A 26,498-nucleotide genomic window follows, 5' to 3' on the forward strand; every position below is an offset into this window, starting at 1 on the left:
CACTAGGGCATTTCCAAGATTATAATTGGTGTTCAATGCATGTAGTGAATCATTTCAACCTCAGTTTTGATGCAAACCTCTCACCTTTTCTCCCCCAAGTAGTTTCTGATCTTGGGGGTGGGGTGGGGGGCAGTTTCACTATACATTGATTTTTTTTTTCCTTCCCCCAGGCAGAGTTATTTATTTCACTACCACTTGCTTAAAGTACACATAAGAATAAGGCAAGTATTGAGATCACCTTCTGAATTGAGGTTCAAGAAGCTTCTGTTGTCAATATATAAAAGAAGCCCAGCCAAGAAGGTAAGCATTGGTTTCCATGTCCAAGAAAAAAGAGGATCAGGTAGTGGGTCTAAAAGGTGTTTGCTGTGTTCTCTTTTCTTTTCATTGTTCTTTTCTGTCTGGTTTGTACATTTACTTTTAAAGAAAAAGAAAACAAAACTTGATAAACGTGTACTGTTAGACAAACTTGAATCTAGTTGTCATGTTTGATATCATAATCTTCTATGTAAATTTTCAAAATTAAAGATATTTCTATATGTCTTGTATAGCCTGAATTTAATTTAAACGACATTTTCCCATAGCATGACCCTTTCCCCTAAGCCTATAAAAATGTTAAAAAAAACAAACTTTTTTTTTTCATTTTAGGGCCGCACCCACAGCATACAGAGGTTCCCAGGCTAGGGATCAAATCAGAGCTGTAGCTGCAAGCCTATGCCACAGCAACGCCAGATCTGAGCTGCTTCTGCGACCTACACCACAGTTCATGGCAACACCAGATCCTTAACCCACTGAATGAGTCCAGGGATCGAACACGCATCCTCATGGGTAGTAGTCAGATTTGTTTCCACTGAGCCATGACGGGAACTCCCAAGAAACAAACTTTTGTGATTTTTTAAAACGTCTCTTTAAAGAACAAAATAAACAAGGAAGTTCTATGCTGTGCTTAAAAGCTAGTCTTTTTTTCTCAAAATGAGATGCACACTATAAAATTCATACTTAACCTAAAGATTAATGATATTGCTCTTGCTATTTTTTGCCATTATATATAATATATATGAAAGTACATTTTCATAAGTGTAGTAAAGTATATTTATAATAGTAACTTGGTTGATACAAATTTGTTTTCTAATTATAACTTGGGACAGAGTTATAAGATTGTTAGTTAATGGATCAACTCTGTACCTTGTCATCACTTACCCCACACATTTCCTTGGGGGCAAGATCTGCAGTTTCAAAATGTTCTTGGCTACCTGGCTCTGCTACAAGGTAAGGTTAGACTGAAAGTAAGGCAGTGTCAAAGATAAGCAAACTCTTTCAGAGAATCTTACTTTGCCACAGTTGCTTCCCAAAGGCTTCATCTGTTATAAAAGGACTAGAACTGTAGTCAGAAATTCCATGCCTTCATGAATTCTGTCCGTAGCACTAGCCTGTAGCTGAGCTTAAGTTCCTCATTTTAAAACACTTAAAAAAACACAAACTTGTCCTTTCCTTTATAAGAGTGATTTGAAGATTTAATGACGTTATATGTAAAAGTACTTTGTAATCTACAAAACATAAATGCATATAGTGAGAGCTACACTGTACAGAGTACAGATTAAGTACTAGGAATAATAGCACTAGATGTTTAAATGTATTATGTCTTGTAATTCTCAAACAACTCTGCAAGTTTGCAACAATCCTGTTCTATTTATATAGGAATTCCCTGAAGTTTAGTGAAGTTAGGTTTCTTACCACGGTCAAATAGCAACAATCCTGTTACAGTCCAGATTAAATTTAAGTCAACTTGAATCCAATTCCATTCTTTTTTCACTACAATCCTACCTACAATTATAACTTGATTTTTCCTATGACAACCAAGACAATAACACCATTTAATGACCTTAAGCAATGGATTGTAGAAGCAAAAAAACTTCACAATATTGTGTACCTATAGCAAAGTTAACTGGAAAAACACCCAGGTACTGAGACAGAGGGAAGGGGGCAGGGCATAATCTTTGAAAGAATAAAATAGCAGGTAAGGATACAACAAAAATGGATTAGAATTGATTAGGCCTCAGATGGCAGAAGATTCAACTTCCAGTAGAACTGGAGCCTCATTTTACAATTACTGTAATACATTAACATGCTAAATGACACAGGTGCCATGACAGTTCCGGCACTAACCATAAAAGGCCAAAAAGTGGGCAGTGGCCCAACTCCTGGCTGCCCCATCCCTTCTCCAAAATAGTTGGAATAAAATTACCCAGCTGATAAAAACTAGCCACCCCATATTTCAGGGCCTCTTGCCTTCTGAGATGGCCCACACTCCACCTATGGAGTGTGTTTCTCCCAGGGTCACTCTTGCCTTTTGAGACAGACTGTATTCTATCTATGCAATATGCTATCTTGGTAAACCTGCTCTCATTTTATTAGAGCTTGCTCTTGAATTCTTTCCTTCACAAAGTCAAGAACCCTCAGTTGGCAGCCTGAGGACTTGCCTGAGACCTGGGATATGACCATCCTCTTGCACCCCATTTTCCTGTAACATCTTTACAAAGGAAGAGGAAGAAAGTGGTCTTCCCTCTCCCTACTTTTCCTTTGATTATGAAAACATATCCCACTTAATTATCAGGGCAAGAGCCCTCTCGCCTGCCAGCTTGTATCCTTCATACCCTTCCTATATAAATTTACTTCTTGCCTATCACTATGTTTCCTGCTGAATTCCTTCTGCACTAAAACATAAAGAATCTGAGCTTCACTAAGTCCTGAGAGGAGTTGTATGGTGCCAGTTAGAAGATTGTGGGTTCAATTCTCATCTGAGGTGTGTGGTATGGTTTCAGTACCATATAAACTATGCTTAAACTTAGATCAGACCACAGATGACCTGGAAAACTCTTTTTCTCCATAATTTTTTTATAGTTTTGATGCATAAAACAAAGGATGAAATGAGATGTTTAAGAAGCAAGATGGCTTCATCCTAGCCAAGGTGGAGCTTAGACTTTTCCTCAAAAGTTCTATCCTATTCAAATTATCAAGTAGACACACAAATCACAAATAACAAGGAATAGGAAAAACACAAAGATTTTCTGGAGAACAGCTAAGCAACACCAGGATGTTCTTTTTGTAAATGTAGCAAAGTCCTTTTCACAGTAGCTAATACTTATTCTTTAGGCTTTGATATAAAATTTGGCTTATAACCTTAATGTTAGCCATATTTTCACTATTGACAAAAATCAAGTTTTCAAGTTAACAATTTCCAGCACTGACCTACAAATTCTGCTACTTAAAATACTTACATTATGCACACCAATTTTTACCCTCTTAGAACATTTTGCCTGATAGTTTTAGGTCATTGCAGTGAAAAACCGCTCAGGAAAGCAGGAAATGCCCAATTAATAGTCATTCTTTTATGCCACTAAAAAGGATATTTCATATACATAATAAGGTTTTGTTGTTGTTGCTGTTGTTGTTTTCCTATGGCTGCACCCATGGCATATGGAAGTTCCCAGGCCAGGGATTGAATCCTGTGCTGCAGCTGTGGCAATGCCAGATCCTTGAACCCACTGCACCAGGCTGGGGATGGAACCCTTACCTCTGCAGTGACTTGAGCCACTGCATTTGGATTCTTACTGCACCACAGTGGGAACTCTATTCAATAATAAAGTATTTTTTGAGCAGCTCTTAAATACTTTTTAGCAGACAACACAGAACTGGGGTCTTTATTTCTCATTTGTTCATTACTAAAAACTGTTTGACCTTATCAATCATTTATCTTCGTGTCCAAAAAGAACTGTGTCCCCAACCAATGAGCCCTCAGCATCATGATTTCCATAAAACTCTGCTTTTCAAATCCAAGTACCACAAGATGATGACTACTGAATTAGTTTATGATCCCAAATATTCTATTGAACTTCCTGGTTTAATGGTGAGACCAAATTTCATCCAATTATCCTATGTCTTTAACAGATACTCTTGGTTTCCCAGTAGCTTCAAGGAGAAAAGCATATTCATTTGTTCCTGCTCTCACTACTGTCTTCACCTGCTAGTGTCCTGAAGACCAACATGTGTATGTGAAAGAAATAATGCTTGTCTAGATGCTTTTGAAGGCTCCCGGGGGTGACCAGTGGTGATTCAGGAAACAAGCCACCCATCCAATACATCTTAATGCAGACAATCGGCTTCAGTCTGTCATGTGAATACCGTTTGACCCAAGGCTGGTTATGTTGCTGTTGACAGTGGTCAGGCCAATTTTACAGCTGGCTATCCTTTTCTGATTTATTTTAAAGTCTTAAAGATTGAGATTCTCTCTTTATAAGTTGTCTCTTCAATTTCTGTGGATCTCTTTCTTTGAAACTGGGGTAAGTGGGTCAGGAGTTAATGGGAACACTGTTGTCTTTCCACTGGAGAGTTCTCTTTCTTCCCCTCCTATAACCTTCAAATACTTGTGGTAGAATAAGAGAGCAAGTGTGGCTATCTTGTTTTTGCGCTTGCTACTTTTTAGGAGTGTTGGCCTACATTGATTCTAGGTCCAATTTCTCTTCAAACCTAAGCAAAAAGAATACTGTCAGCCTTGAATGTTTCAATCTGACTCATCAGTGTAGGTATTCACATAGATGGAATATTAAAGCTGCAAAACAATGAAGTGTTCCTTTGTGGCTATATCTCTCTTTGTCATGGCTACCAGACATTTTGACTGTTAGAACTGAAAGGACCTTGTGGTATATATTTAAGATACTGATCCCAGTTTTATATTATTTTCTTATCCTTATAATTTTCTACTTTATTCTGTTTCTCTTGTGATTTTAATGAAACTATTCTTTTACTCTAATAAGAGAGTTATAATCAATAATGATATTTAGTACTATATGTAAAAACATAAGAACTAAGCAATAATCTTTAGTACCAGCTGGCCAATCACAAAAAAAAGAGGGTCAAGACTGCTATACTACATGGCAAATTGATAGGTTACGTGGAATGGGTTGAAAGATCTTGAAAGGAATACAAGTAGGTTCTATCAAATATATGTGAATCAGCCTAATGTCTTCTAGCTTTTCTATCTTCTGTTTGAACGTGTATTCTGGGCATAAGTTAGAAAGCAGAGAACAAGTTTCAAAGATTCATGATACTAAATAAGGAACCGTGGTGCTCTTGCTGCTTGACTGCTTGACATGATCTCATTCTGGGCACTGATTTGAAAATTCTTCAGGATCATTTGGTTATCCTTTGTATTATCCCTATTTTTTAAATAGGAGTACAATGATTTATTTTTATTTTTTTAATTGTTATTTCCCCAATACATTTTTTTTTTCTACTGTACAGCATGGTGACCAAGTTTTGTCTCAAGAAAGCTCTTGGATCCCAAATTACAAAGCCAAAAATACTCATGAATTGTTTTCTAGTTCTTGACTGTCAAATTGATTCTAACTAATTGGAAAGTTTTCTCTGAGATCTATTTACAGGGTCACTGAATACAATGTGCATAGTATTAAATTAAGTAAAACATGCACTAAGGCAAGAGGCTGATCTCAAACAAGTGTACTCTCTTGAATCCCTCAAATTAGAGTAGCTTACACAGAACAGACACCCAGGCATTATAGAAAAAAAAGCAAACATTTAAATCATTATACATTTAGAAAAGAGGACCATGGTTAATTTAAAGGATATAAACACAATAGCCCTGTAATGCTCCTATAGTAATGTCCACTCTATGCTAACTGGAAAATACTGAAGTCTTGCTTGCTTTACTCAATGTTAATTCCAATCAATTCACCCTTCATGATTTTATTATTAAATTCTCTGTCCTATAATACACATAGTCTATGCAATAGAAACTTTTAGAATAGATGTTAAAAATATAGTATAGGCATTTCTGCTTTAATATGATACAAAATTTTCCTTAAAAAATCTTTTTGCAGAATTGTACATTAAAAATAACAGGCATATGGGAAAAACAGAGTTAGAGGCAAATAACTCAAAGACAGAAAACTAACATAAACAGTAATCATTCTAATTCCAGCACAATTTTAAAAATACATAGCAAATCCCTAACAAAGAAATACTGGAGAAAACATAGGCCTTTATCTTTAAAAAAAAAAAATGAAATTACAAGGAAGGCTTGAGGTTGCTGGGTTATAGACAAGAGGCAATGTACAAGTAGGCAGAAATGCACAATAACAGACACATAGAAATGACAGTGCCATGGTTAAAGTGAGTAAAAAGAAAAATATAAAGTGAATGGCCAATAGGTACAGTACAATTTTCATCTGCTGTCAGCTGTATAAAGTCAAAATGCAGTCTGACTTCATCTGCTGTATTAACTAGTGGCACAAAACCACTTATGAACTAATTTGTGTTGCAGAAACAAGGTTAAAATGGAACAGATTATATCAAAACTTTAAATTAGCATAGTTTTTCTAAGTTTATACTGAACAAGTGGAAATTTAAAATATCTTACCAAGTCAACTTACCATTGAGGACAACTCTCAGTATGGAAAGAAAATATGGTTAAAATAATAGGTCTAGTATGTGGTAAGCGCTCAGTAAATGTTAGCAGCAGCTGCTACTACTACTAGTTTCCTTATACTTAAGAAGGATACTCTAGAGCACTTTATCTTTTCTCTTCCTCTGAATATTGTCAGGGTAAAAAATACCTTAGTTGCTCTAATAATCCACTTATATTTTTGAGTTCCCCTTCAAAAAACATGACCATAGGGCATGTTCCTTACTAACCTGTCAGTTCTGTGCTGATTTTAAAATGTCAAAAAAACCCACATCTTATTAGCAATTAAAAAAATGTTTGTCATAATAACCATTCATTACCAAAAAAACCCAGAGGTATCCCATTTGTTTCTAAAATGAACTAAGATAGAATTGTTTTGAGAATTATATACATAATTTACTTTTTTGTTTCAAAATTTTTTATATTGAAATATAGTTGAAATCAGCAAAGTGATTTCATTTATAAATAAATATATATATTTAAATAAAGAATATATATATTCTTTTCAGATTCTTTTCCATTATAGGTTATTACAAGGTATTGAATATTGTTCCTTGTGCTATACAGTAGGAACTTTGAAACAGAAATAGACTCACAGACATAGAAAAAAAAAACTTACAGCTACCAAAAGGGAAAGTGGAAGAAGGGATAAATTAGGGATTTGGGATTAACAGATACGATTTTCTTTATAACAATTATTTTTTCTATTACATAGCTAGACTAGCTTTGTGCTGTCCAATACAGTTGTCATTAGCCACATGAGGCAATTCAACTTTATATTAATAAAACTTTAAAAAAATTCTGCTCTTCTGTTGTATTAGATGCACTTCAAGGGTTCAACAGCTAATTTGGCTACTGATTACAAGGCTGGACAATGCAAAAAAAATATTTCCATCATTGAGGAACATTCTCTGGGACAGTGCTGGACTAGATTATGTGTTTTGAAAGTTTAAAATTTCATGTATTAGATTACATTTTAAAAGGCTCCAGCTTATACAACTTGTGCTCAGACAGCTTTATTAACTTAGAATCTGGGTTCAGTAGATGCAAACTATTGCCTTTGGAATGGATAAGCAATGAGATCCTGCTGTATATTACTGGGAACTATATCTAGTCATTTATGATGGAGCATGATGGAGGATAATGTGAGAAATAGAATTTATATATATATATATATATATATATATATATATATGTATTTGTGACTGGGTCACTTTGCTGTACAGTAGAAAACTGTCAGAACACTAAACCAGCTATAATGGAAAAAAATAAAAATCATTAAAAAACTTGGATTAACATGAAAATAAATTTCAGTTTGGTTTGTCTCAAATTCTGAACTAGTAGAGACAATATTAATGAAAAAACGATTATATTTACATACATGATATAGATGTTATAGATACCTATATCTCCTTAATATTTGCTAAAAGCTGAAACAGAAGACAAAGATAGTATTAGAAATGTCAACCTACCAAGAGCAAGCTCTAGAATCTGAGTATCTAAACATAGTTCATGGGTAAATGCAACAAGCCTGAGATGTGCCTGGCAGGTTATTTTTATTTTTCTGTGACCCATCATACACTATCCACATTACATAGCACCTGTGTTATTAGGGCCAAATGTGTGCCTATCTCTACAATTATATAACAGAAATAGATGCAAATTGAGAGGTGGGTTTGGCCTTCTCACTCCTACCTAACATGGTCTAATATACAGTAGTTATTTAATTCTACCCTTGCATAAGACCTCTATTTTTCTAAGATTCATGTTATTCATCCAAATCACTATTTGGCTTCATCATTGCTTTCTACTAACCTCATGGTGGTCATTTTCCCTCATTTGTTAAAGGGCTTGATAACTGCTTCACCATCTCACTATACACTCCAAGTCCTAATAACATTCTGAGTGAATCCACCATCCACATGGAAGACTCCCCAAATTCCTTAGCCCTGAAGTTCCTTGAACTCCTTCACCTCCACCCAAGGTTAGGCATTTACTCCCATGGCCATATTCCATATTTGTCCTTATTGAGAAGAGGCTCATGTCTCATAACTTAAATTCAAATACACTTCATTTTCTGATTCTCTCACCTGCTATGTACCACTCCGTTTTTCCTACAACACTGGTTCTTTAAATTTCATGGATATTTCAAAGTCAGACCCTTAATTTTTTCCCTGCAAGCCCTCTTTAGACTCCCTAGTGTAGAGTGCATGGCTCAGCACTTCATTCTCACCAGCTTCCTTAAATTCTTCTTGATTTGTTTACTGTTCCGTTGTAATTGCACCTTTTTCTAACCCATTTTCATCTAAATCTGAGGCTAGATCTCCACATGTTGCACTTAATTTTCTTTGTGCCTAGAATGTTCTCATTGTCACACTTTTCTGGCCAGATCCAATTTGCCCTTCAGATAGATCTTTAGCTTTCTATGGGCATGGATGGAGCTAGAGAATCTCATACTGAGTGAAATGAGCCAGAAAGACAAAGACAAATACCATATGATATCACTTATAACTGGAATCTAATATCCAGCACAAATGAACATCTCCTCAGAAAAGAAAATCATGGACTTGGAGAAGAGACTTGTGGCTGCCTGATGGGAGGGGGAGGGAGTGGGAGGGATTGGGAGCTTGGGCTTATCAGACACAACTTAGAATAGATTTACAAGGAGATCCTGCTGAATAGCATTGAGAACTTTGTCTAGATACTCATGTTGCAACAGAAGAAAGGCTGGGGGAAAAATGTAATTGTAATGTATACATGTAAGGATAACCTGACCCCCTTGCTGTACAGTGGGAAAATAAAAAAAAAAAAAAAAAAAAAAAAAGAAATCCTTAAACTCCTATTTACGCTATGTGCCAATTCCATGTGCTTTTATAGCACCCCATACTTATTTTGTCCTATCATATCACTTATCATTCTGCAATGAAATTTTCTGTGATTTCCCAAGAAATTATAAAATCCTTAAAGGGCAAAGATTGTCTCTCACACTCTAGCACAGTCTGATACAGAATAGGGACTTAATTATTTATTGAATGAATGAATAAATAATGTTGGTAACTTAATCATTGCAATTTAAGCCATATGTAATTACTTCAAGATGCAAATTTCATGGGATTAAATATGATATATAAGCTATAGTGTAAATGAGGGGAAACAGAGCAGGATATAGAAGATTAGGAGTTTCAGGCTTATAGGCAGTAGGGAAGGTTGCAATTTTAAATATGTATTCAGGCTAGGCCTCAATGAGAAGATGAAAGTTGAGTAATAGTGAGGTAAGGGAGTTAGTGATATGGATATTTTGGATGGAAGAGTATATAAGACAAAAAGAACAGTTAATGCAAAAGCCCTAAAGTGGGAGCATGCCTGGCATTTATAACGAAAGAGGCTTGTGTAGCTGAGGCAAAATGAATAAGGAGAGAAATAGTAAAAGATGTTCAGAGAAGTAACAGAAGGCCAAATAGTATAGGCCTTGCAGGCCTTTGGAAGAATTCTGGATTTAAGTAAAACAGGGAGCCTTTGAAAGGTCTTGAGAGAAGGATATATTCAAACTGAATCACTCTGCCTCTTATATTCTTCTGTAGGGAGCAAAAGTATTATTGGGAAAGCCACTGAAAAAGCTATTTAGAGTAATTCAGTGAAAGATAAGAGTGGTAGCAGTGGAGACAGTGAGAATAAGTCAGATCTTGATATCTTTTGAAGGCAAAGCCAGTGGGATTTCCTGAGGGATTGGATATAGGCTGTGAGACAGAGAAAAGAATTGAGAATGAATCAAGGATTTTTGGCTTGAGCCAGATGAAGATGACATCCGAGATGGAAAAAACTGTTGAAGAACAGGTTTGTGGAAATGTTTTGGAGATAACATTTGGACATGTTAAATATTATATATCTATTAAAAGTTTAATAAATGGTAAGATTTGAGTTTAAAATCCATGGAAGAAGCTGGGCTAAAAATGTAAATTTGGGGGTCAAATAACATAGGAATGCTATCACAAGCAATGAGCTGGATGAGATCATCAAAGAAATGAGCATTGATATGGCTGAGAAAAAGACCAAGGGGGAGTTCCTATTGTGGCTCAGAGGTTAACAAGCCCAACTAGCATCTGTGAGGACCCCAAGTTGCTATGGCTGTGGCATAGGCCGGCGGCTACAGCTCCGATTTGACTCCTAGCCTGGGAACCTCCACATGCTGTGGGTAAAGACAAAAGAGGAAAAAAAAGAAATAGGGGTAAGTCCTGGGTACTCTAACATTAAGACATCAAAGAAAACAGTAGGAGCAAAGGAGCATGAGAAAGAATAAGATGCAATATAGAAGGACAACAAAAAAGTTAGAGTTTCATGGAAGCCTAGTGAAGGTAAGATAAACACTCACAACTGACTATTGGGTTTAGCAACATGAAAGACATCTGGGACTGGACAAGGGCACTTCCAGTAGAATGATGGAGGCAAAAACTTGATAGGAACCACTTTAGGGGAAAATGAGAAGAGGAATTAGAGAGGAATTAGATATAGTAGGTAAAGTCAGTCTTTTGAGGAATTTTATTTCAAAGGGAGCAAAGAAAATAAACGGCAGGTTTTTTGCTTTTGTTTTTTAAAGATAGCAGAAATAACAGCATGTTTGTATATTTATGGAAAAAGCCAAAAGAGAAGATGTTGGAAGAATCATCTACATATCTATGAATAACCAAGAATTAAGATAGGCATAGGGTTGGAGAGCAAAAGAACATAGTGCGGGTGTGTGGGTGATAGTGTGATGACATGAAATTAAAAGCTGTGGTTTTTACATAGGAGGAAGCAAAAATTATCTGGGAGGAGAAATGAGGTATAAAAAAGATAGTCAATTCACTTCCAGGCCCAGTCATTTAAAAGCTAAGGGAGAAAACCTATATTCTTAACTTTGGGGCTGCAGAGGAAGGAGTAGCTTCAGAGGAGAGCCAGTTTTTTGGTTTTTTTTGGTCTTTTTGCCTTTTCTGGGGCTGCTCCCGCGGCATATGGAGGTTCCCAGGCTAGGGGTCCAATGGGAGCTGTAGCTGCTAGCCTACGCCAGAGCCACAGCAACGCAGGATCCAAGCCGCGTCTGCAACCCACACCACAGCTCACGCCTACCCCGGATCCCCAACCCAATGAACAAGGTCAGGGATCGAACCCGCAACCACATGGTTCCTAGTTGGATTCGTTAACCACTGGGCCACGACGGGAACTCTGAGCCAGTTTTAATTAGAACAAGAATGTGAAAAGAAAGAAAATTTGGAGAATCACCTTGCCTGCCCACTTGCATCTCTCACAAGTGCTTTATCTTAATAAATCTATTTTTTGCCTATCAAAAAAAAAATTGGAGATGTCAGGATATAAAGGATTTTGCTGATGATGGATCATGAGTTTCCAAGGGCGTAGAAGAGTTTCAGTCATTGGGCAGGGATAAGAAGCAAAAGAAGGAATAACAGATTTATAGGATTGGAAGGCAAGAGACAAGGAATGATGTGGAAGCCTGGGACTTACTGCAGTGGCAAATACAAAATGGGATAAATGGAATAATAAGATTAATCCTTGTTCCTTGAACGCAAGAAAGATATTGGTGGCAAAGTTGTGAGTGTTGGGGGCCCAGGGAAGTTCAGGGGCTGTGTGTCTCTCTTTTGATTCCTATCAGGGGAGAGTGTATTTGCTTTTAGCACTGTTGATGGAATTGATGGACGTGAGGCTGGTTCCATGTACTTTGAAAAATTCATGTGACCCTCATACACATGGATTTCTGATCAAATAGCTCACAATTTTAAAGATTTCGCTGCTCCAGGGGAAATGTAAGCTAATTTTTAATAGCAGAGTTTGGTTTTACTTACATCTGTGTTGCAGGAGCGATACCGTTTCCTTTCCCCAAGGCAATATTTTCCACCTCCTGAAGGTCTGAAAACACATTTTGTTTAACATGTGAATGTAATATATTTAACCATGTAAAGAGTACATATATTGCTTGATGAAAACATAAGAACATTTACTTTAAAAAGATACAAAATTAGGCATTTTATTAGTTATTAAAATAACAGTCATGCTGGTGAGGGCAACAATAATTACGGTTGTTTAACATAAAAATTAAGGTGATTTACTATGAATAACTTTATAAGCCTCTTAATTGTGATGATATACATTCTTAAGAAAATGCAATCACATCAATGTATTTTTCTAACTATCATAGTAAACAGGTACTCAGTTCAATACAATGAGTTAAAAAATCATTTACAATGAAAAGCCATTTGAATCATATTCAATAAAACACATAATCTGATGTCACATGTTCACCAAGCAGAAAATGGAGTTTAGTTTTTTCTCCCAGACTGGAAATAAGGAGAGGACCCTAAATAACTTTCTGGAAATAGCTTCAGTTCAAAGTTTTTAATGCAGAAAGAAATTTCTATCTCATTTCAAATATTACATGGAGTTTTTAAAAATTAAATCTAAACATCAGAAGGGCTTGCATTATATAAACACTTTATGTTACATTCAAATTAATGTGTCAAATATTTGCTTTATATGAATTGATTTTTTGGAGTATTTAACATTAGGGAAAGTTATGTTATCATTTGGGCATACAGTTTTTGACTGGAAAAAACTAACTTGTTCTTTTAAAAGAAGTCCATGTCATCTTCTTAAGTATCTAAGTATATTATTTATTATCATAGGGTTTTATACTTTTGGTTATTAAATTACAGTAGCATTCAGTTGGACTTAATTATTCTGTACTTGTTTTAAAAAGATCAAGTCTAATTATAATTTTGGCTCAATGGTATCAATGGGATAATTAAAGCTACACTTTGAATATACTGTGAATGCTGAGAAAAGACCCAGCTTGAATCAGCATGGGAGAAATGGGTTGGTCAGACAAAAACAAGGTAGTGGGGATGGTGGTGGCAAAGCTGGTTTATGAGTGGGTGACAGTGAGCTCTGTTTAGCAGGAGGGTAAAGACAGAAAGTAGGAGAATGAAAACAAGGAACAATTTCAAGTTAAAGAGTATAAAAGAGAAGAAAAGAGATATTTAGAGAGAGAAACCAAAGAGAGGGATCCTGAGTTAAAATGAGAAAAAATAAAAAATAAGAACAGACCATCTTTTACTCTAGAAGGGGGAAAAAAGCAGAAGTGATATCAGAACATTATTCTGCCTCAAATAATTGTCAGGAAAGAAAGTCCTCAACCTGAGCTCTAAACCAAAATGGGAGCTTTTGACATGAAGCAGCTAAGGAGCAGTTCAGTCTCTGGAAGGACACGAAAGACCAACTAGAGGAATCATCCACCTGTAATGGGCACTTGTGGGAAGAAGGAGCAACACAGCTAGCAAGGAATACTGATGGGGCTGGCTACATGCCAGGGGGACTCTGGCTGGAGAAAAAGAGTGGTGGGAGAGGAGCAGTCTGACCTGCATAAAACAGTCATGGGGAGAAAAGTGGTGGCAGCTCTGGAAGATGATTAATGGGGGCATGTGAATGGAAACTATTTTAACACATGGGCAGTATTCTTTTCATTGTGATTTGTGATGCGAATCAAGGCATTTCAATCCTTGAAGTGCTCTCATTGGTCCTTTTAATACTAATGTAGCAGTAATAATTTTATGTGACATGTGAAAAGACCTCAGGTTTCCTGGGAATAATGGTAATGTAGCTTAGACCAGACCTGGATTCATCCATAATTCAGTACTTTTTGGAGGAGGAAATCTATCTGATTATTACTAAATTAAAAGTCTGACTATACCTGGGATAGATACACAATGCTTTTCTCTTTTAGTTACACAGCAAGGTGAAAAGAAGAAAAAGAAAGTCTGTCTAACAAGGCTCCTCCACTTTCCTGTGCCTATTCCTCGTTCTGAAGACAAGTACTTGGCTCACTGGTGAAACGTTTTTACAGATAACATGTGAAACCGCAGCTTTGAATCATTTCCAACTGTGTCTTTTTGTTGGCTCCGGCTTACTTTAGCTACTTACGCTGGACTGTCACAGTGTCTTAGGGATGAGGAGACGCCTCCCCCGCAGGTCCTGCTGCACTCTCCCCATAGTGACCAGGGACCCCAGCCCCCATCTACGCTCTGGGGCCAAGTGCCAAAAGGAACACAATCTCCCTGATAACACCACTGCAAGATTTCACAGAAAACACAGAATTAGCTTTTAGGCAGATAGAGCTATCAGGATAGAAATACATAAGGATCAGCAATGACCAATTATAGGCATTAGCATTCTCCCAATAGATAACAGAGTTTTTTAACTGTGTTTAGACATTGGTAAAGGTACATGTGATCTGCAAATTATCTTTACCTAGGCAATGATTTATAAATCTCTAACAAGTACCAAGAGTCTAAAAAACTTTACTTCTTTTTTCCTTATTTTTCCTCCTCCAGACTTTTAGTGTTTCACATTATAGAGACCTCAAAAGTCTTTTTTAGATATTTTAGTATTAAAACTTTTTTCTTTATATCCCACTATTATTAGACTCATGGAATGATAATGCAATATGGAAAGTTCCCCAGTAAGGAATTTTTATGATGGTAATTGCTTTTTCTTAAAAAAAAAAAAAAAGAAAAAAGAAAAAAAAGGCTGGTTGAGGCTACAATAGTAAAAGAATGTGCTGTGGCATTTCATCTACATGAGTACTGCAGACATAATAAAAGTAATGCCAAGACACTAGGGACGGGGTACAAAAAAACCCTTATACACTGACTAGCCATGTGTATAGGTCCTGCATGAACATGTGTACTGGAATTCCTTTCAGCCTTACTCTCTGCAATAAACCACACATACTGCACATAAGTAGAAAGCCAGGAATAATTTATCAAGACACAGACATGGCATAATCAGCTCATAACTCTAACATGATAAATCTTATTTGCAGAATATGGTAAAAATGAAACTCTTTTTTAAAAAAACAACCCAAGCATTTCTAGGCTTTTATTGGTGCATTTTTTCTGAGTTATCAAAATTTGACAAACCATACTGATGTTATGGAAATTATTTGTTTATGTGAATAAAAATATGGAATACTATTAGAATTGAGTAACTGTCAACAATGTTAGATTGTTAAGTAAGAACCCTTATATTAAAATGTAAAGGGATTATGGCATGCGATGCTTATAGAGTAATCAGCCTATTATACAAATTCTGATATATTTAGAATTCTTCCATTTGCACTGTTTGTACTGCTACTACTCTAGACCAAACTGACAAATGGAATAGCTCATTACCTGATCCCCTGCCTCACTTTCTTCTACCTATAATCAATCTATTCCCCCAATGAGTTCTCAGAGAGCTCTTTTAAAAACACATTATCACATCACAACACTTTTCTTTTTTTGGCCATGCCTGCAGCATGTGGAAGTTCCCAGGCCAGGGATCAAACCTAGCCACAGCAATGACCCAAGCTGCTGCAGTTGACAAGGCCAGATTCTTAACTCACTGCACAAGAAGGGAACTCCTCATGTCACTTTTTTGCTTAAAAAACTGTGGCAGTTTCCCTTAACTCTGGTCAACGGTGGCCTTTGTGATCTAGCCGCTCCTCATTCTCCAGCGTTATTCTCTCTTGTACAGAATGTTCCAGACACAATGGCCTTCTCTTCTTTCCTCAATATGTTAAACTTGTTTTCTCCTCAGGTTATTTGCATTTGCTAGCCCTCCTGGGAATACTCTTCTCCAGATTCCATTTATTGTTCTCTTATCATTTGGTCTCAGGTCAAGTGAGTGTCACTTTATTGCAGAGATTGTTCCTCCGATCACTCTCTTTCTGAAGTGCTGGTACTTCACTACCCCTCCTTGCTTTCCCCTCCCCCATCTCCAGGATGTACAAGAGATTACATCTTCCGGTTCTAGTGTCCACTGCTACCACTACTTTAAATTAGCCTGTTTATTTTTCAAATAACTTCTGTATTACTTTTTTCCTCCTCTCCTTAGTAAATGCCTTGAGAGTTACAAGTGGTTATTCAAATTTAAATTAATTAAAATTAAAAATTCAGCTCCTCAGACCCACTAGCCATATTTCTAGGGCTCCACAGCCACATGTCGCTATCTGCTAGAGTGTTGGACAGAGCAGATATAGATCACCAATGTTCTAACTGGAAATGCTAAATGTCTAGAACAGTGTCCAGAATGAAGTACATATACAACAAAACTCTAGCGAATGAATGAATACTTCAGTTAAATTACAGAATACTGTGTCTTATTTTGGTTACTACATGTCAGGAAGGAACTGGACATACTGGAGGGTAAAGAAAGTAAAATTTCCTGGTAGTTTCCCTGGTAGGTGACATTCAACAAACGTTTCAATAGTTGTAACAGTATAAAGGACTTTTATAGAGAAGTGCAGAGCAATTATCATTCATCTATAAAAAACTAGACAAAAAGAAGTTAGTATTCAATTGGCTCTAAGGCCAGTAGATTGGCTCTAAGGCCAAACAATCTGATCTTAAATCAAATAAATATTAAAATAGAACACTAAAAAAGAGTGAATTTTAGGCAATTAAAATTACCATGAAGAAAAAATATCATCTGTTCAAAATGATAAAGCAGAGGCAGTTGGCTAAACCAATAATATAGTATCAACTCCAGGAGCAGGGCTACTAACAATGTACATGTGAGAGGGAGAGAATATTCCAGCTACCAGATTATGATTTATCTAATTGATCTTGAAGACCCATCATTTGTATAATGATATACTGATTACATTAAACCTTTATTCATATAAAAGTCACAACAGCGTACCAAATAATCTCCAGTTTTACACTTTTGTTACTGCAAGTAGCTGTGTGTAAGAATACTTATGTCTGAACCTATTTTCCTATGACAGTAACTGAGCAATGTAGTATTAAATAGCAATTACTGATTTTTTCCCTATAGTTTCTATTAATGACAATTAATACTAAAGAATTCCAAATCTTAAAACATGCCTATTTTTTTCAAGTTGGAAATTTAGCATTACTTATTTCAAATAATAAAATTTGATTTTACATTTATTTAAGCTGCACTTAAAGCTCAAAGAGACTTTACAATTCATGTGGTCTAAGCACTTCATTTTTTCAGAAGAAAAAAATAGAACCTGAAGGACCTTGTCCAAAGTCACTTATTGTAGAGAAGGATTGTCCATCCAAACAACACATAAAAAATCAGTGGAAAAAAATCATCTGGAGGTTAGGATCATATATTTGAAGACAATAATGAATAACGTACTTTACTGAATTACTTTTACTACATAAAATACAAAATAACACTAGAGATTAAAAAAAATTTTACCTGCAAATATACAACCACATGTTATAACATACCTCCTTGAATATTCTCATAATTAGTAGAGGAAAAAACTCACATTTTGCATTTTTCAGGGGACAAAATTGTGAAGGTTACAAAATACTGAAAGATTTAGGTTCTAAACATGTTTTGCATGTTTCTTGGATGCTCATAGAATGTGGAATAAGGAAAGTCACATAAACTCTTTTGTTTTCCTTTTAAAACTTATTCTTAAGGTAAAAGATAAACACAAATATTTAGTTTGTAAAATGTTGCTCAGTTCTTACCATTAATTAACATCTACACAGCAGTAGTATTCCATAAGTGTTTGCTAAACCTTTAATTGCATAAATTCATGCCAGTAATTTTATCTATTCCATGGAGTTCTAACATAACAGACAATATATTAGAAAGTTAATTAACACATACATGGTTAAAGAATGATTTATAATAATAAGTATCAGTCATCTAGCAGTTGACAAGAGACTACCGACTAGTTCAGCAATTAATTAACAACTTTGTGTAGGAACAACTTCAGTCTATGCGTTGACTGTATTACATTCTAGTAGTATCTTTGATCAAAAGCAAGTCATTTCTTTCTTATTCCTCTCTCTTCCCTCCCTTCCTTTCTTCCTTCCCTTTCTCTTTCTTTCTTTCCCTTCTTTCTTGTATTATTATTACTGTTACTATTTTGGCCACAGGATACAGCAGCTTGATGTGGGCTCTCAGTTCCCAGACCAGGGATTGAATCTAGGCCCAAATCCCATCCACTAGGCCACCAGGCAACTCCCAAGACATTTGTTCCTTTTCTTCAGCTTCCTTTACTATAAAGTAGAGACTAAAATCAGTTTTCGATTATAATATGGTTTGGATGAGGATGGCTTTAGAAATTAGTTCTATGTAGACATACCTTCGAAAAAGTTAAAAATCTATCAAATGACTTGTTTAATTTTCTCTCTGGCAAAAAATGTTCTTTTGTACTTGTTTAGTTTCCCCTCATCTCGTATTTATAGGAAGAGATCACTTTGGAATTTTTACTACTTCTCTTTCTGGTAGTATTAAATATCTTGACGTTGTACATGATTTTAAAAGAAACTTAATTTACTTAATACATTTTTAAAGAAACTTATAGGGAACCTCATATGGATCAAGTTATTTGAGCTAATATTCTAGATGATAATATTAATCAATATATATATAGATTTTAGCGTAAGTTATAATTAATATAATTACACTACACCAAATAAAGCAAACTGAAGTTATACAAATCCTATAAGCACACTAAAGGTGAGAATTTTGAGCATTATATTTTCTATTTTTATCCTTAACCTGAAGGGGTCAAAACTAAAAGCTCTAATTCCACAGGCATAGACTTTTACTTCATTTCTTGATACAATTAATACTAAAGTTAAATATATTAGGATGGAAACCAGTTTTTAATCTTTATTCCCAAGAGTTATATACAATTCAGTGATTTTGGACTATTCTAAATATGAGTTATATTATTTCAACCTAAATTATCCAGATAAATTGGATAAACCTGGCCTTCTTTTTTGCTAACTCAGTTGTGTTTAACCAGATTCAGAAAGGTGAAAAAAGTGAAACTATCACATCCCTAAAATAAAATTTCCTATTGTTCATTCTTGCTTTTCACATTCCTTCTAAATAAAAGAAATGTGTCTTAAAAACTAGATGAAATAAGGACTTTCCCTTGTGGCACAATGGAAACGAATGTGACTAGTAACCATGAGGTTGCAGGTTCAATCCCTGGCTTTGCTCAGTGGGTTAAGGATCTAGCTTGCCATGAGCTGTGGTGTAGGTTGCAGATGTGGCTTGGATCCCACGTTGCTGTGGCTGTGGTGTAGGCAGTGGCTATAGCTCTGATTTGACCCCTAGTCTGGGAACCTCTATATGCCACAAGTGCAGCCCTAAAACCCCTTAAAAAAAGACAAAAACAAAAACAAGATGAAAGACGATACATTCCAATGAGGCTTTAAAATTTTTCTTAAGAAACACTTATTTATCCTTAAACAACATTTCTTTCTATTAGACCACTGAATTTCATGATCTCCATCAGGGAACTACCTTAAGCAAGAAATAAATCAAACAATCTAACCTTGAAAATTTGTCAGAATTCTAAACGAAAAATTTCAAAATAATACTGTATACATACACACACACACACACACACACACACACACACACACACACACAGAGTATTTTTAAATATTTTGTTTAAACTAGAGATATTTTAGAATATGATTATGGTAGATCTTGTTCCATAGCCAGCACTGGGTACAGCCAGCATCTGGAATAAGATACCTCTAAGGAAATGCTAAGATCTTAAAGGAAGTGATATTGGTGATTCAATATAGAACATTCTCCCCAAATCAAAAAAGCTGAGAGTTGCAGCACAGTGCTATTAAAAGCCTTATCTTTCCACTGTGCAGGTGCAGGAATGCTAAAGTTTATTTCAGCCCAAATTCTAAATCAGAACTTGTCATTCTATACTATTTAAATTTCTAGAGCAATTGGAAGAGTTATTCTTTCTTCACTTTCCGTGTTTATAGTTTGGGACCCAGTCAAAACATACGACATTCTACTCTAAGTGAATTAAGTTCTAAGGCTGTAAATGTCCAGTGCTTTAGAAGGGCATGAAATAATCCTATTCTAATTCAGCCCTATGTTTCCCATGTAAAAATATTAGGAATTAATGTCATGTACATGTAAGTCCAAATGCTGTGCAGTCTCTAAGTGAGTATCATAGAATCATTAAATCAATCTTTTGGCAATAAACCAAGTATCTGAAACCTTCTTTGTGGTCACCATTGGAGCTTGCAAGGATTGGGTTTTGATTATCCTTAATATCCTGTTCAGTAACAATGCCAACACTAGTATCAGAGTTTTTATAGTCTAAAGCTTTGTTTGCTATTTCATCAAATATGGCATCCCTCTGATTTCTGTTCAAAGGGCTAATGCTGATGCCATGTCTAAGGAAAGTTCTTTTAGCTGAAATTTATATTGATTGGTTTGTAGGAGTTCGACCCATGGACACACAGTACCAGCACACTGTCTGGGCTCATCAAATTTCCTCCTTTGGTTAATGCTACTGTCCCTGAGCACATCCATTCAGACCATATGGTTCTTATTCAGTCCTTGAATGGCTTATTCAGGCAAAAATCCAATGGCTGTAATAGCGATGTCAGACCCCCCAGGACTCACGCAAAGATCAGTTTTTAATTTTTTGGCCATATTTCTTACTCCATCTGCTAAATGTGCATGGAACAGTTCCCACACTTACGTGGAACATTTGTGGAACTGTGCCCCCGGGCAAAGATCCCATATCTTTTGCAGCCAGAGTTTGACGAGATCATTGTGGATCCAGTCCTCAGGATATATCTATGCTATCACTTGAGCCATGTTTTTCCCCCACCCCCAACCTTTTTTGAGAAGATTTATTCAAAAAGCTATAAGCAGCTTTGGTTTTATCCTGCTGGCTAGACAGGATGTAGATTTTTTCCTTGTTCCTTCTGATGAGAGTAGTTTTGAAATTCAGAGTTAAGATCAGAAGTTGTGAATATTCCATTCATGTTTCTGAGACACACAAACTCATGCTTATAGTCTGTGATGCTCATAAAGACATGAGATGCCAGTCTGTGAGGTCAGTAAAGACAGTATGGCAAATAATTTTCTGCCCACTATCATTTAAGGTTGGCAAATAATAGTGGAAAGTAATGATGATGCTCTCGTAATATATACTAGCACCTTCCCTCTGAGGAAGCCAATGAAAAGCTCACTGAGATATTATCTCATTCCATCCTCACAATATCTCTATGAAATATTTAGAAATAGATTTTTCTCTCATTTTACAGTAAAGATTTATTACTTTGCCAATTTTAACACTATCATATATTCTTAGCAAAATTCCAGGTGACTTTTTATTGTGATTCCTGAGATAAAAAACTATTATAGGTAAACAAATGAAAAATCCACTTGGTAATAAAGGGTAAAGTATATTATTAACACCCATCTCATGCTCAGTGGCTCACTATTTCTGTGACAATGAAAATTTTCTTTTTAATCTGCAAAATTTCCCATCTGAAGATAAAGCATAATCAGAGGCAGTATAGAGGGGCCAAGTTTTCAACTTTGGAATCAGAAAGACCTGGACTGGAATCTCAGCTCTAATATTAAATTGCTATGTAATCTTAGGCTTTCAAATCTTGCTTCTTCATTGGCAAAATGGAGTTAAAACAGTACCCCACCTCATAGGATTTTTTTAATAGTAAACAGAACAAATATGTATCTGGCATAGTGTAAGTACTTTAAAACTATTCATTATCATTATTATCGTTCTTACTGGCGATGTCAACTATTTTTAGATGGTAAGAATATACACTGGCCACACAAAGTTGACCAGAACAACTGAAAATTTCACTTTAATTTTGTCACTAGGTGACATGTTTTGCATGATTGTTTTGATTTGAGTCAAAATACTGAGCTCTGGTTTAATATTCAAATAGGTATAGCCTTAAAGAGAAAAATCTGCATTTATTAACAGTAATCACGCTCCTCTTATAAGGAAAAAAAGTAACTGAAATCAAAAATAAAAATTCACAAATAGATGACATGGCAAATGCAGTTAGTAAAAAACAAATTAACAATAATTATGAAGTGCTCAGCTCACATAAAGAATTCTTTGTACTTTTTTTTTCCACTTAAAAATGTAGGTTGATCTATTCTTTGAAAGCCTCTTCATAAATTCAAAGTTAATTATAGAAATACTTTGAAAGTCTTCTCTTAGACTTCTGTCCTTTTTCTTTCTAGGACCCTGTATGATATATATTTTTTTCATTCATTCATTCATTTAAACACTCCCTAGTGCCATACTTAAAGCTGTCTACCAACCTTCTAAGTCTGGAAGAACGGCTATGATTTGTTTTGTAGATTAATTTTTGATGGTGAAATACAATGTATTGATTTTATGAAACTACACTCTAATATTGTGAATATTAACAGCCTCTTGGTAGACAAACTTTTCTTCACTTACAGGTTCTTAAATAGATTTTTCATGGAGTCAAAGATATTCTGCTAAAGTATTCTGGAAGCTGACAAGATTCTAAGGACAGGGTAAGCAGGCAAGCAAGGGATTCTTTTAATCTGAGCATTGCCACTTTTTTCAAATGTACATATTAGAATTATATACATTGCATGTGAAGAAAGTGTTTAAGGATCAAAAAATTGACAACCATTAGCCTAGATAAAGAATGAGAATTTTTAGAAATCAAATATATTTGGGCCCCATTTTATTTACTTTCTCATGTCTGTGTTTACTCTTATTTAGTCTCAGAAGTAATTCTATTTCCCATCTATATGCTTATTTAAATATAAGTTTAATACTTCTAGCTTTGATATTATTTAGAGCATTTTCTAGGTAGCCTTTAAAATTGTCTGTAACTTTCATGAAAAATGTCACCTCTATCAAAAACATACACATAAGCTGTAAGATATGACATTTCAGAGGACAAATGATTCAATATTAAATATGTGTTTACCATAAAGATGACTGAGGTTTGTGTTCTCAGATAGGCACTACCTGTGGCTTACTTATTTAGAGTTATTATATAATTTATAGAATGCTTTCAGGGGAGCAATGGTGTTTAAAAGATTGAGTTTTTTATGCCTTAGGTTAAAAAATAAAGTAAAATAAAGAGAGCCATCAGGCCTAGTATTATTACAGGCAAATAGAAAGAGTGGCCCATTGGTGTAGATCACAAGAATAATAATCAATCAATGGCAAATTATAGAAACAGATTCTCACAGGGACTTTCCCCTTACAATTGTGTATTTCTTCTAAATACAGATTGATGTGAATTGCTACTTGTCGTTGACAAGAACTGTTGGTTCCAAAACAAACCTAGACTGTTGTTTCAAGAATGTAGTTCCTAATATTTTCTATTACTTCTGTGAAAAAAAACAAGGAATTTTTGGTAGTGTGTGAAGGTCTCTGTATTTTTATTGGCTACTCACGAAGTTTCAGAAAAAGATTCTTAATCTTTTTAAAATGACTCTATCAATTTATACATTTAGCATAATTTACCAACATTTCCAAACTCAGCATGGAAAAGCCATCAACATGGCACTAGGTCATGGGTCCTGAATGAAGCCGTCAGCAAGGATTAATAAACTGTGACAGCTGCCCAAAAGCTTTCATTCTTTTTATTTAAACATCAGATTGTAAACTGAAATTCAGTGTAATCTTTGTTGAAACTAGCCCAACTAACATGGAAGAAGTCAGAACTGAGAACAAATGACAGTAGTAGCTATTGTTGTAAATTCAGTCCATAGCAATAAATTCTAGGATCCACATAGAGTAAATCCTAAAGAATTTCAGGAATAGCCTAAACTATTCTTATCTTTTTGAGTAATTTTTAATAATTATAGTTTTTGAAAAGTAGGCTGATGAAACAATTATTTAGCAACAAATCTATGCTCAATAAATTGCTTAATTTTTCTACTATTCTTTCATATTGTAATATAAAAGTGACTCATTATACTATAGTTATAAAATCTATTTTAGGATAACATAATTTTCCAGAAATTATCAGGAAAAAAAGACATATGACTAAACAGACTATATTAAATAACACTGTTGTTGGACTTTTTTGTACAAATGCAAATCAAAAATATATGTATAGTGAGAGGAAACTGACCCCGAAAATACTCATGATGATTTTTTAAACAAAGCATATTTGCAGCTATCAACATAATTCATTAGGCTAGGAATTTATTATTTTCCCAAGTATATTTTCATTAGTATGCATAATTTCCTAGTGGTTGAATATCATACCAGAAATTTATCAGTTTAGTCTATATGACAAATAGCTAATAAATCATTGGAGCTTACCCCCTTTTCAATATTCCCAGTTTGACAAAGTGTTCCCTCAGCTGCAGGAATACTGTTGGTGACACAGCGGTTGCTTTTGCTGAGACACCAGAGCTCTCTACACACTTCCTAGGAAAGAAGGCAAAAGCAAGTTGATCAGAAGTGAGACTAAAATCATGTCTACTCCTCTATAAAATGTGGGGAGGGGAGGGATAAATTAGGAGTTTGGGACTAAAATATACACACTACTATATATAAAATAATCAACAAGGACCTACTGTATAGCACAGGGAACTATACTCAATATCTTGTAAAAATCTATAATGGAAAAGAATCTAAAAAAGAATTATATATATATATAAAATACATACGATCACTTTGCTGTACACCAGAAACTAACACATTGTAAATCAACTATATGATGATAAAAATTTATATATATATATATATATATATATCTCCACAGTATGTAAGTAATATTAAGCATTACTTGTCACTTGCATCAGAGATAAGGATTTTGAAGGATGTCCTTCTGGAAGGTGGGTTACCATTTCTCAAAATCACTTAAACATTTGTCTTTATAATTCTTATTTCAGTGGATAAAGCATATCTTCATTTTTAATGCTGATTAGAATCTTTTAAATATAGTATACTGAAATTTCATTAATAGAGAAGAATAGTGAGAAAGAATGACTGTCTAGGAAGGAAATATATGTTTATTACTCCCCAAAACATGCAATAGCACAAACTCGCTGATTACTCATAGAGTATTGCCAAAGTAGATGACTTCCTAGACCTACTGAAATAGATAAGCAATGAGATCCTGCTGTACAGAACAGGGAACTATACCTAGTCACTTATGATGGAGCATGATGGAAGATAATGTGAGAAAAAGAATGTATATATGTACGTATGACTGGGTCACTTTGCTGTAGAGCAGAAATTGACAGAACACTGTAAATCAACTATAATGGAAAAATAAAAATCACTAAAAAAAAAGAAACAGATGTGGTTCATTAAAGTAGTCCACTTTCATTAAAGGGAAATTTGGTTTGGAGCAAATGCTGCTATTTATGTGCCATTTCCATAACTGATATATTTCACATGTTATTTGGAGCTACTCTGTCTTCTTTATTATGGTTTCTCATTATCCCACCACAGCATAGGAGAATTACAACACTTTTTGTAATGTTAGAAATTTAAAATACCTCATTTTGTTCACACTTATATTAATCTATCAGATTTTAAAATAAGCTGTCCAACATGTTCCTAAGTAAAGTGTTTGAATAGCCAAAAAAAGATTACTTTGAAGAAAATACTAAAAAATTTCAGTTTATTTTTGTGGATGATCACTAATTACCATCATTATTGATATGAAAAGTTTTTAATTTAAATTGAAACCATTTAGTATAAAACATATTTGCAATAAAAATATATGAATCTGGAAGCAAAGATACATTTATATATAACAACATTCAATTCTGTTGCGGTTATTCCCCAACTGCTCTTTTATTCTCAAAACATAATTATAACACTTTATGCCATATACCAGAAGAAAAAATTTTTACAACTGTGTATGGTGATGGATGTTAACTAGATTTATTTTGGTGATCATTTTGCAATATTTGTAACTACTGAATCATTATGTTGTACACCTGAAGCTAATATAATGTTATTGGTCAATTATATCTTAATTTAAAAAAAATTTAAAGGGATTTATGTCACATATACACAATTCAGAAATACAGTGGTAACATACTGAATTCACTGATTAACTACTGCTACAAATGGAAATGCCCCACAGAGTAAAGCAAAAAGATGGGATCTTTCTGGACCTCTCTTTAGGGTACTCCCCTCCACCAGGCAGATAAAGAGATATAATATATT

General features: G+C 34.9%; 1 protein-coding gene across 38 annotated transcripts in view; it reads right to left on the reverse strand.

The window, feature by feature from the left end:
* The window catches only part of ADAMTS6 (ADAM metallopeptidase with thrombospondin type 1 motif 6), a 308,356-nt gene that overhangs the window by 81,924 nt on the left and 199,934 nt on the right, over positions 1–26,498 (reverse strand). For 24 of the 38 annotated variants that reach the window (XR_014831410.1, XR_014831406.1, XR_014831407.1 and 21 more), the window contains 3 exons: positions 24,633–24,740; positions 14,444–14,589; positions 12,313–12,376 (listed from right to left, as the gene is read on the reverse strand). Coding sequence is in view for 18 of the 38 variants with exons in the window: in XM_085002386.1 (XP_084858512.1) it covers positions 12,313–12,376; positions 14,444–14,589; positions 24,633–24,740 (318 nt within the window). In the remaining 20 variants the exon portion in view is untranslated. Of the gene's footprint in view, positions 1–12,312; positions 12,377–14,430; positions 14,590–24,632; positions 24,741–26,498 lie in introns of all 38 variants that reach the window. The other 14 variants (XM_085002388.1, XM_085002394.1, XM_085002400.1 and 11 more) reach the window with 3 other exon arrangements.

Source organism: Sus scrofa, chromosome 16 (genome assembly GCF_054392235.1).
Source record: "Sus scrofa isolate SSC_HxYL_T2T_F1_AM1 chromosome 16, Sscrofa_HxYL_maternal_Yorkshire_Landrace_v2.0, whole genome shotgun sequence".
In the NCBI taxonomy this organism is placed as follows: Eukaryota; Metazoa; Chordata; class Mammalia; order Artiodactyla; family Suidae; genus Sus; species Sus scrofa.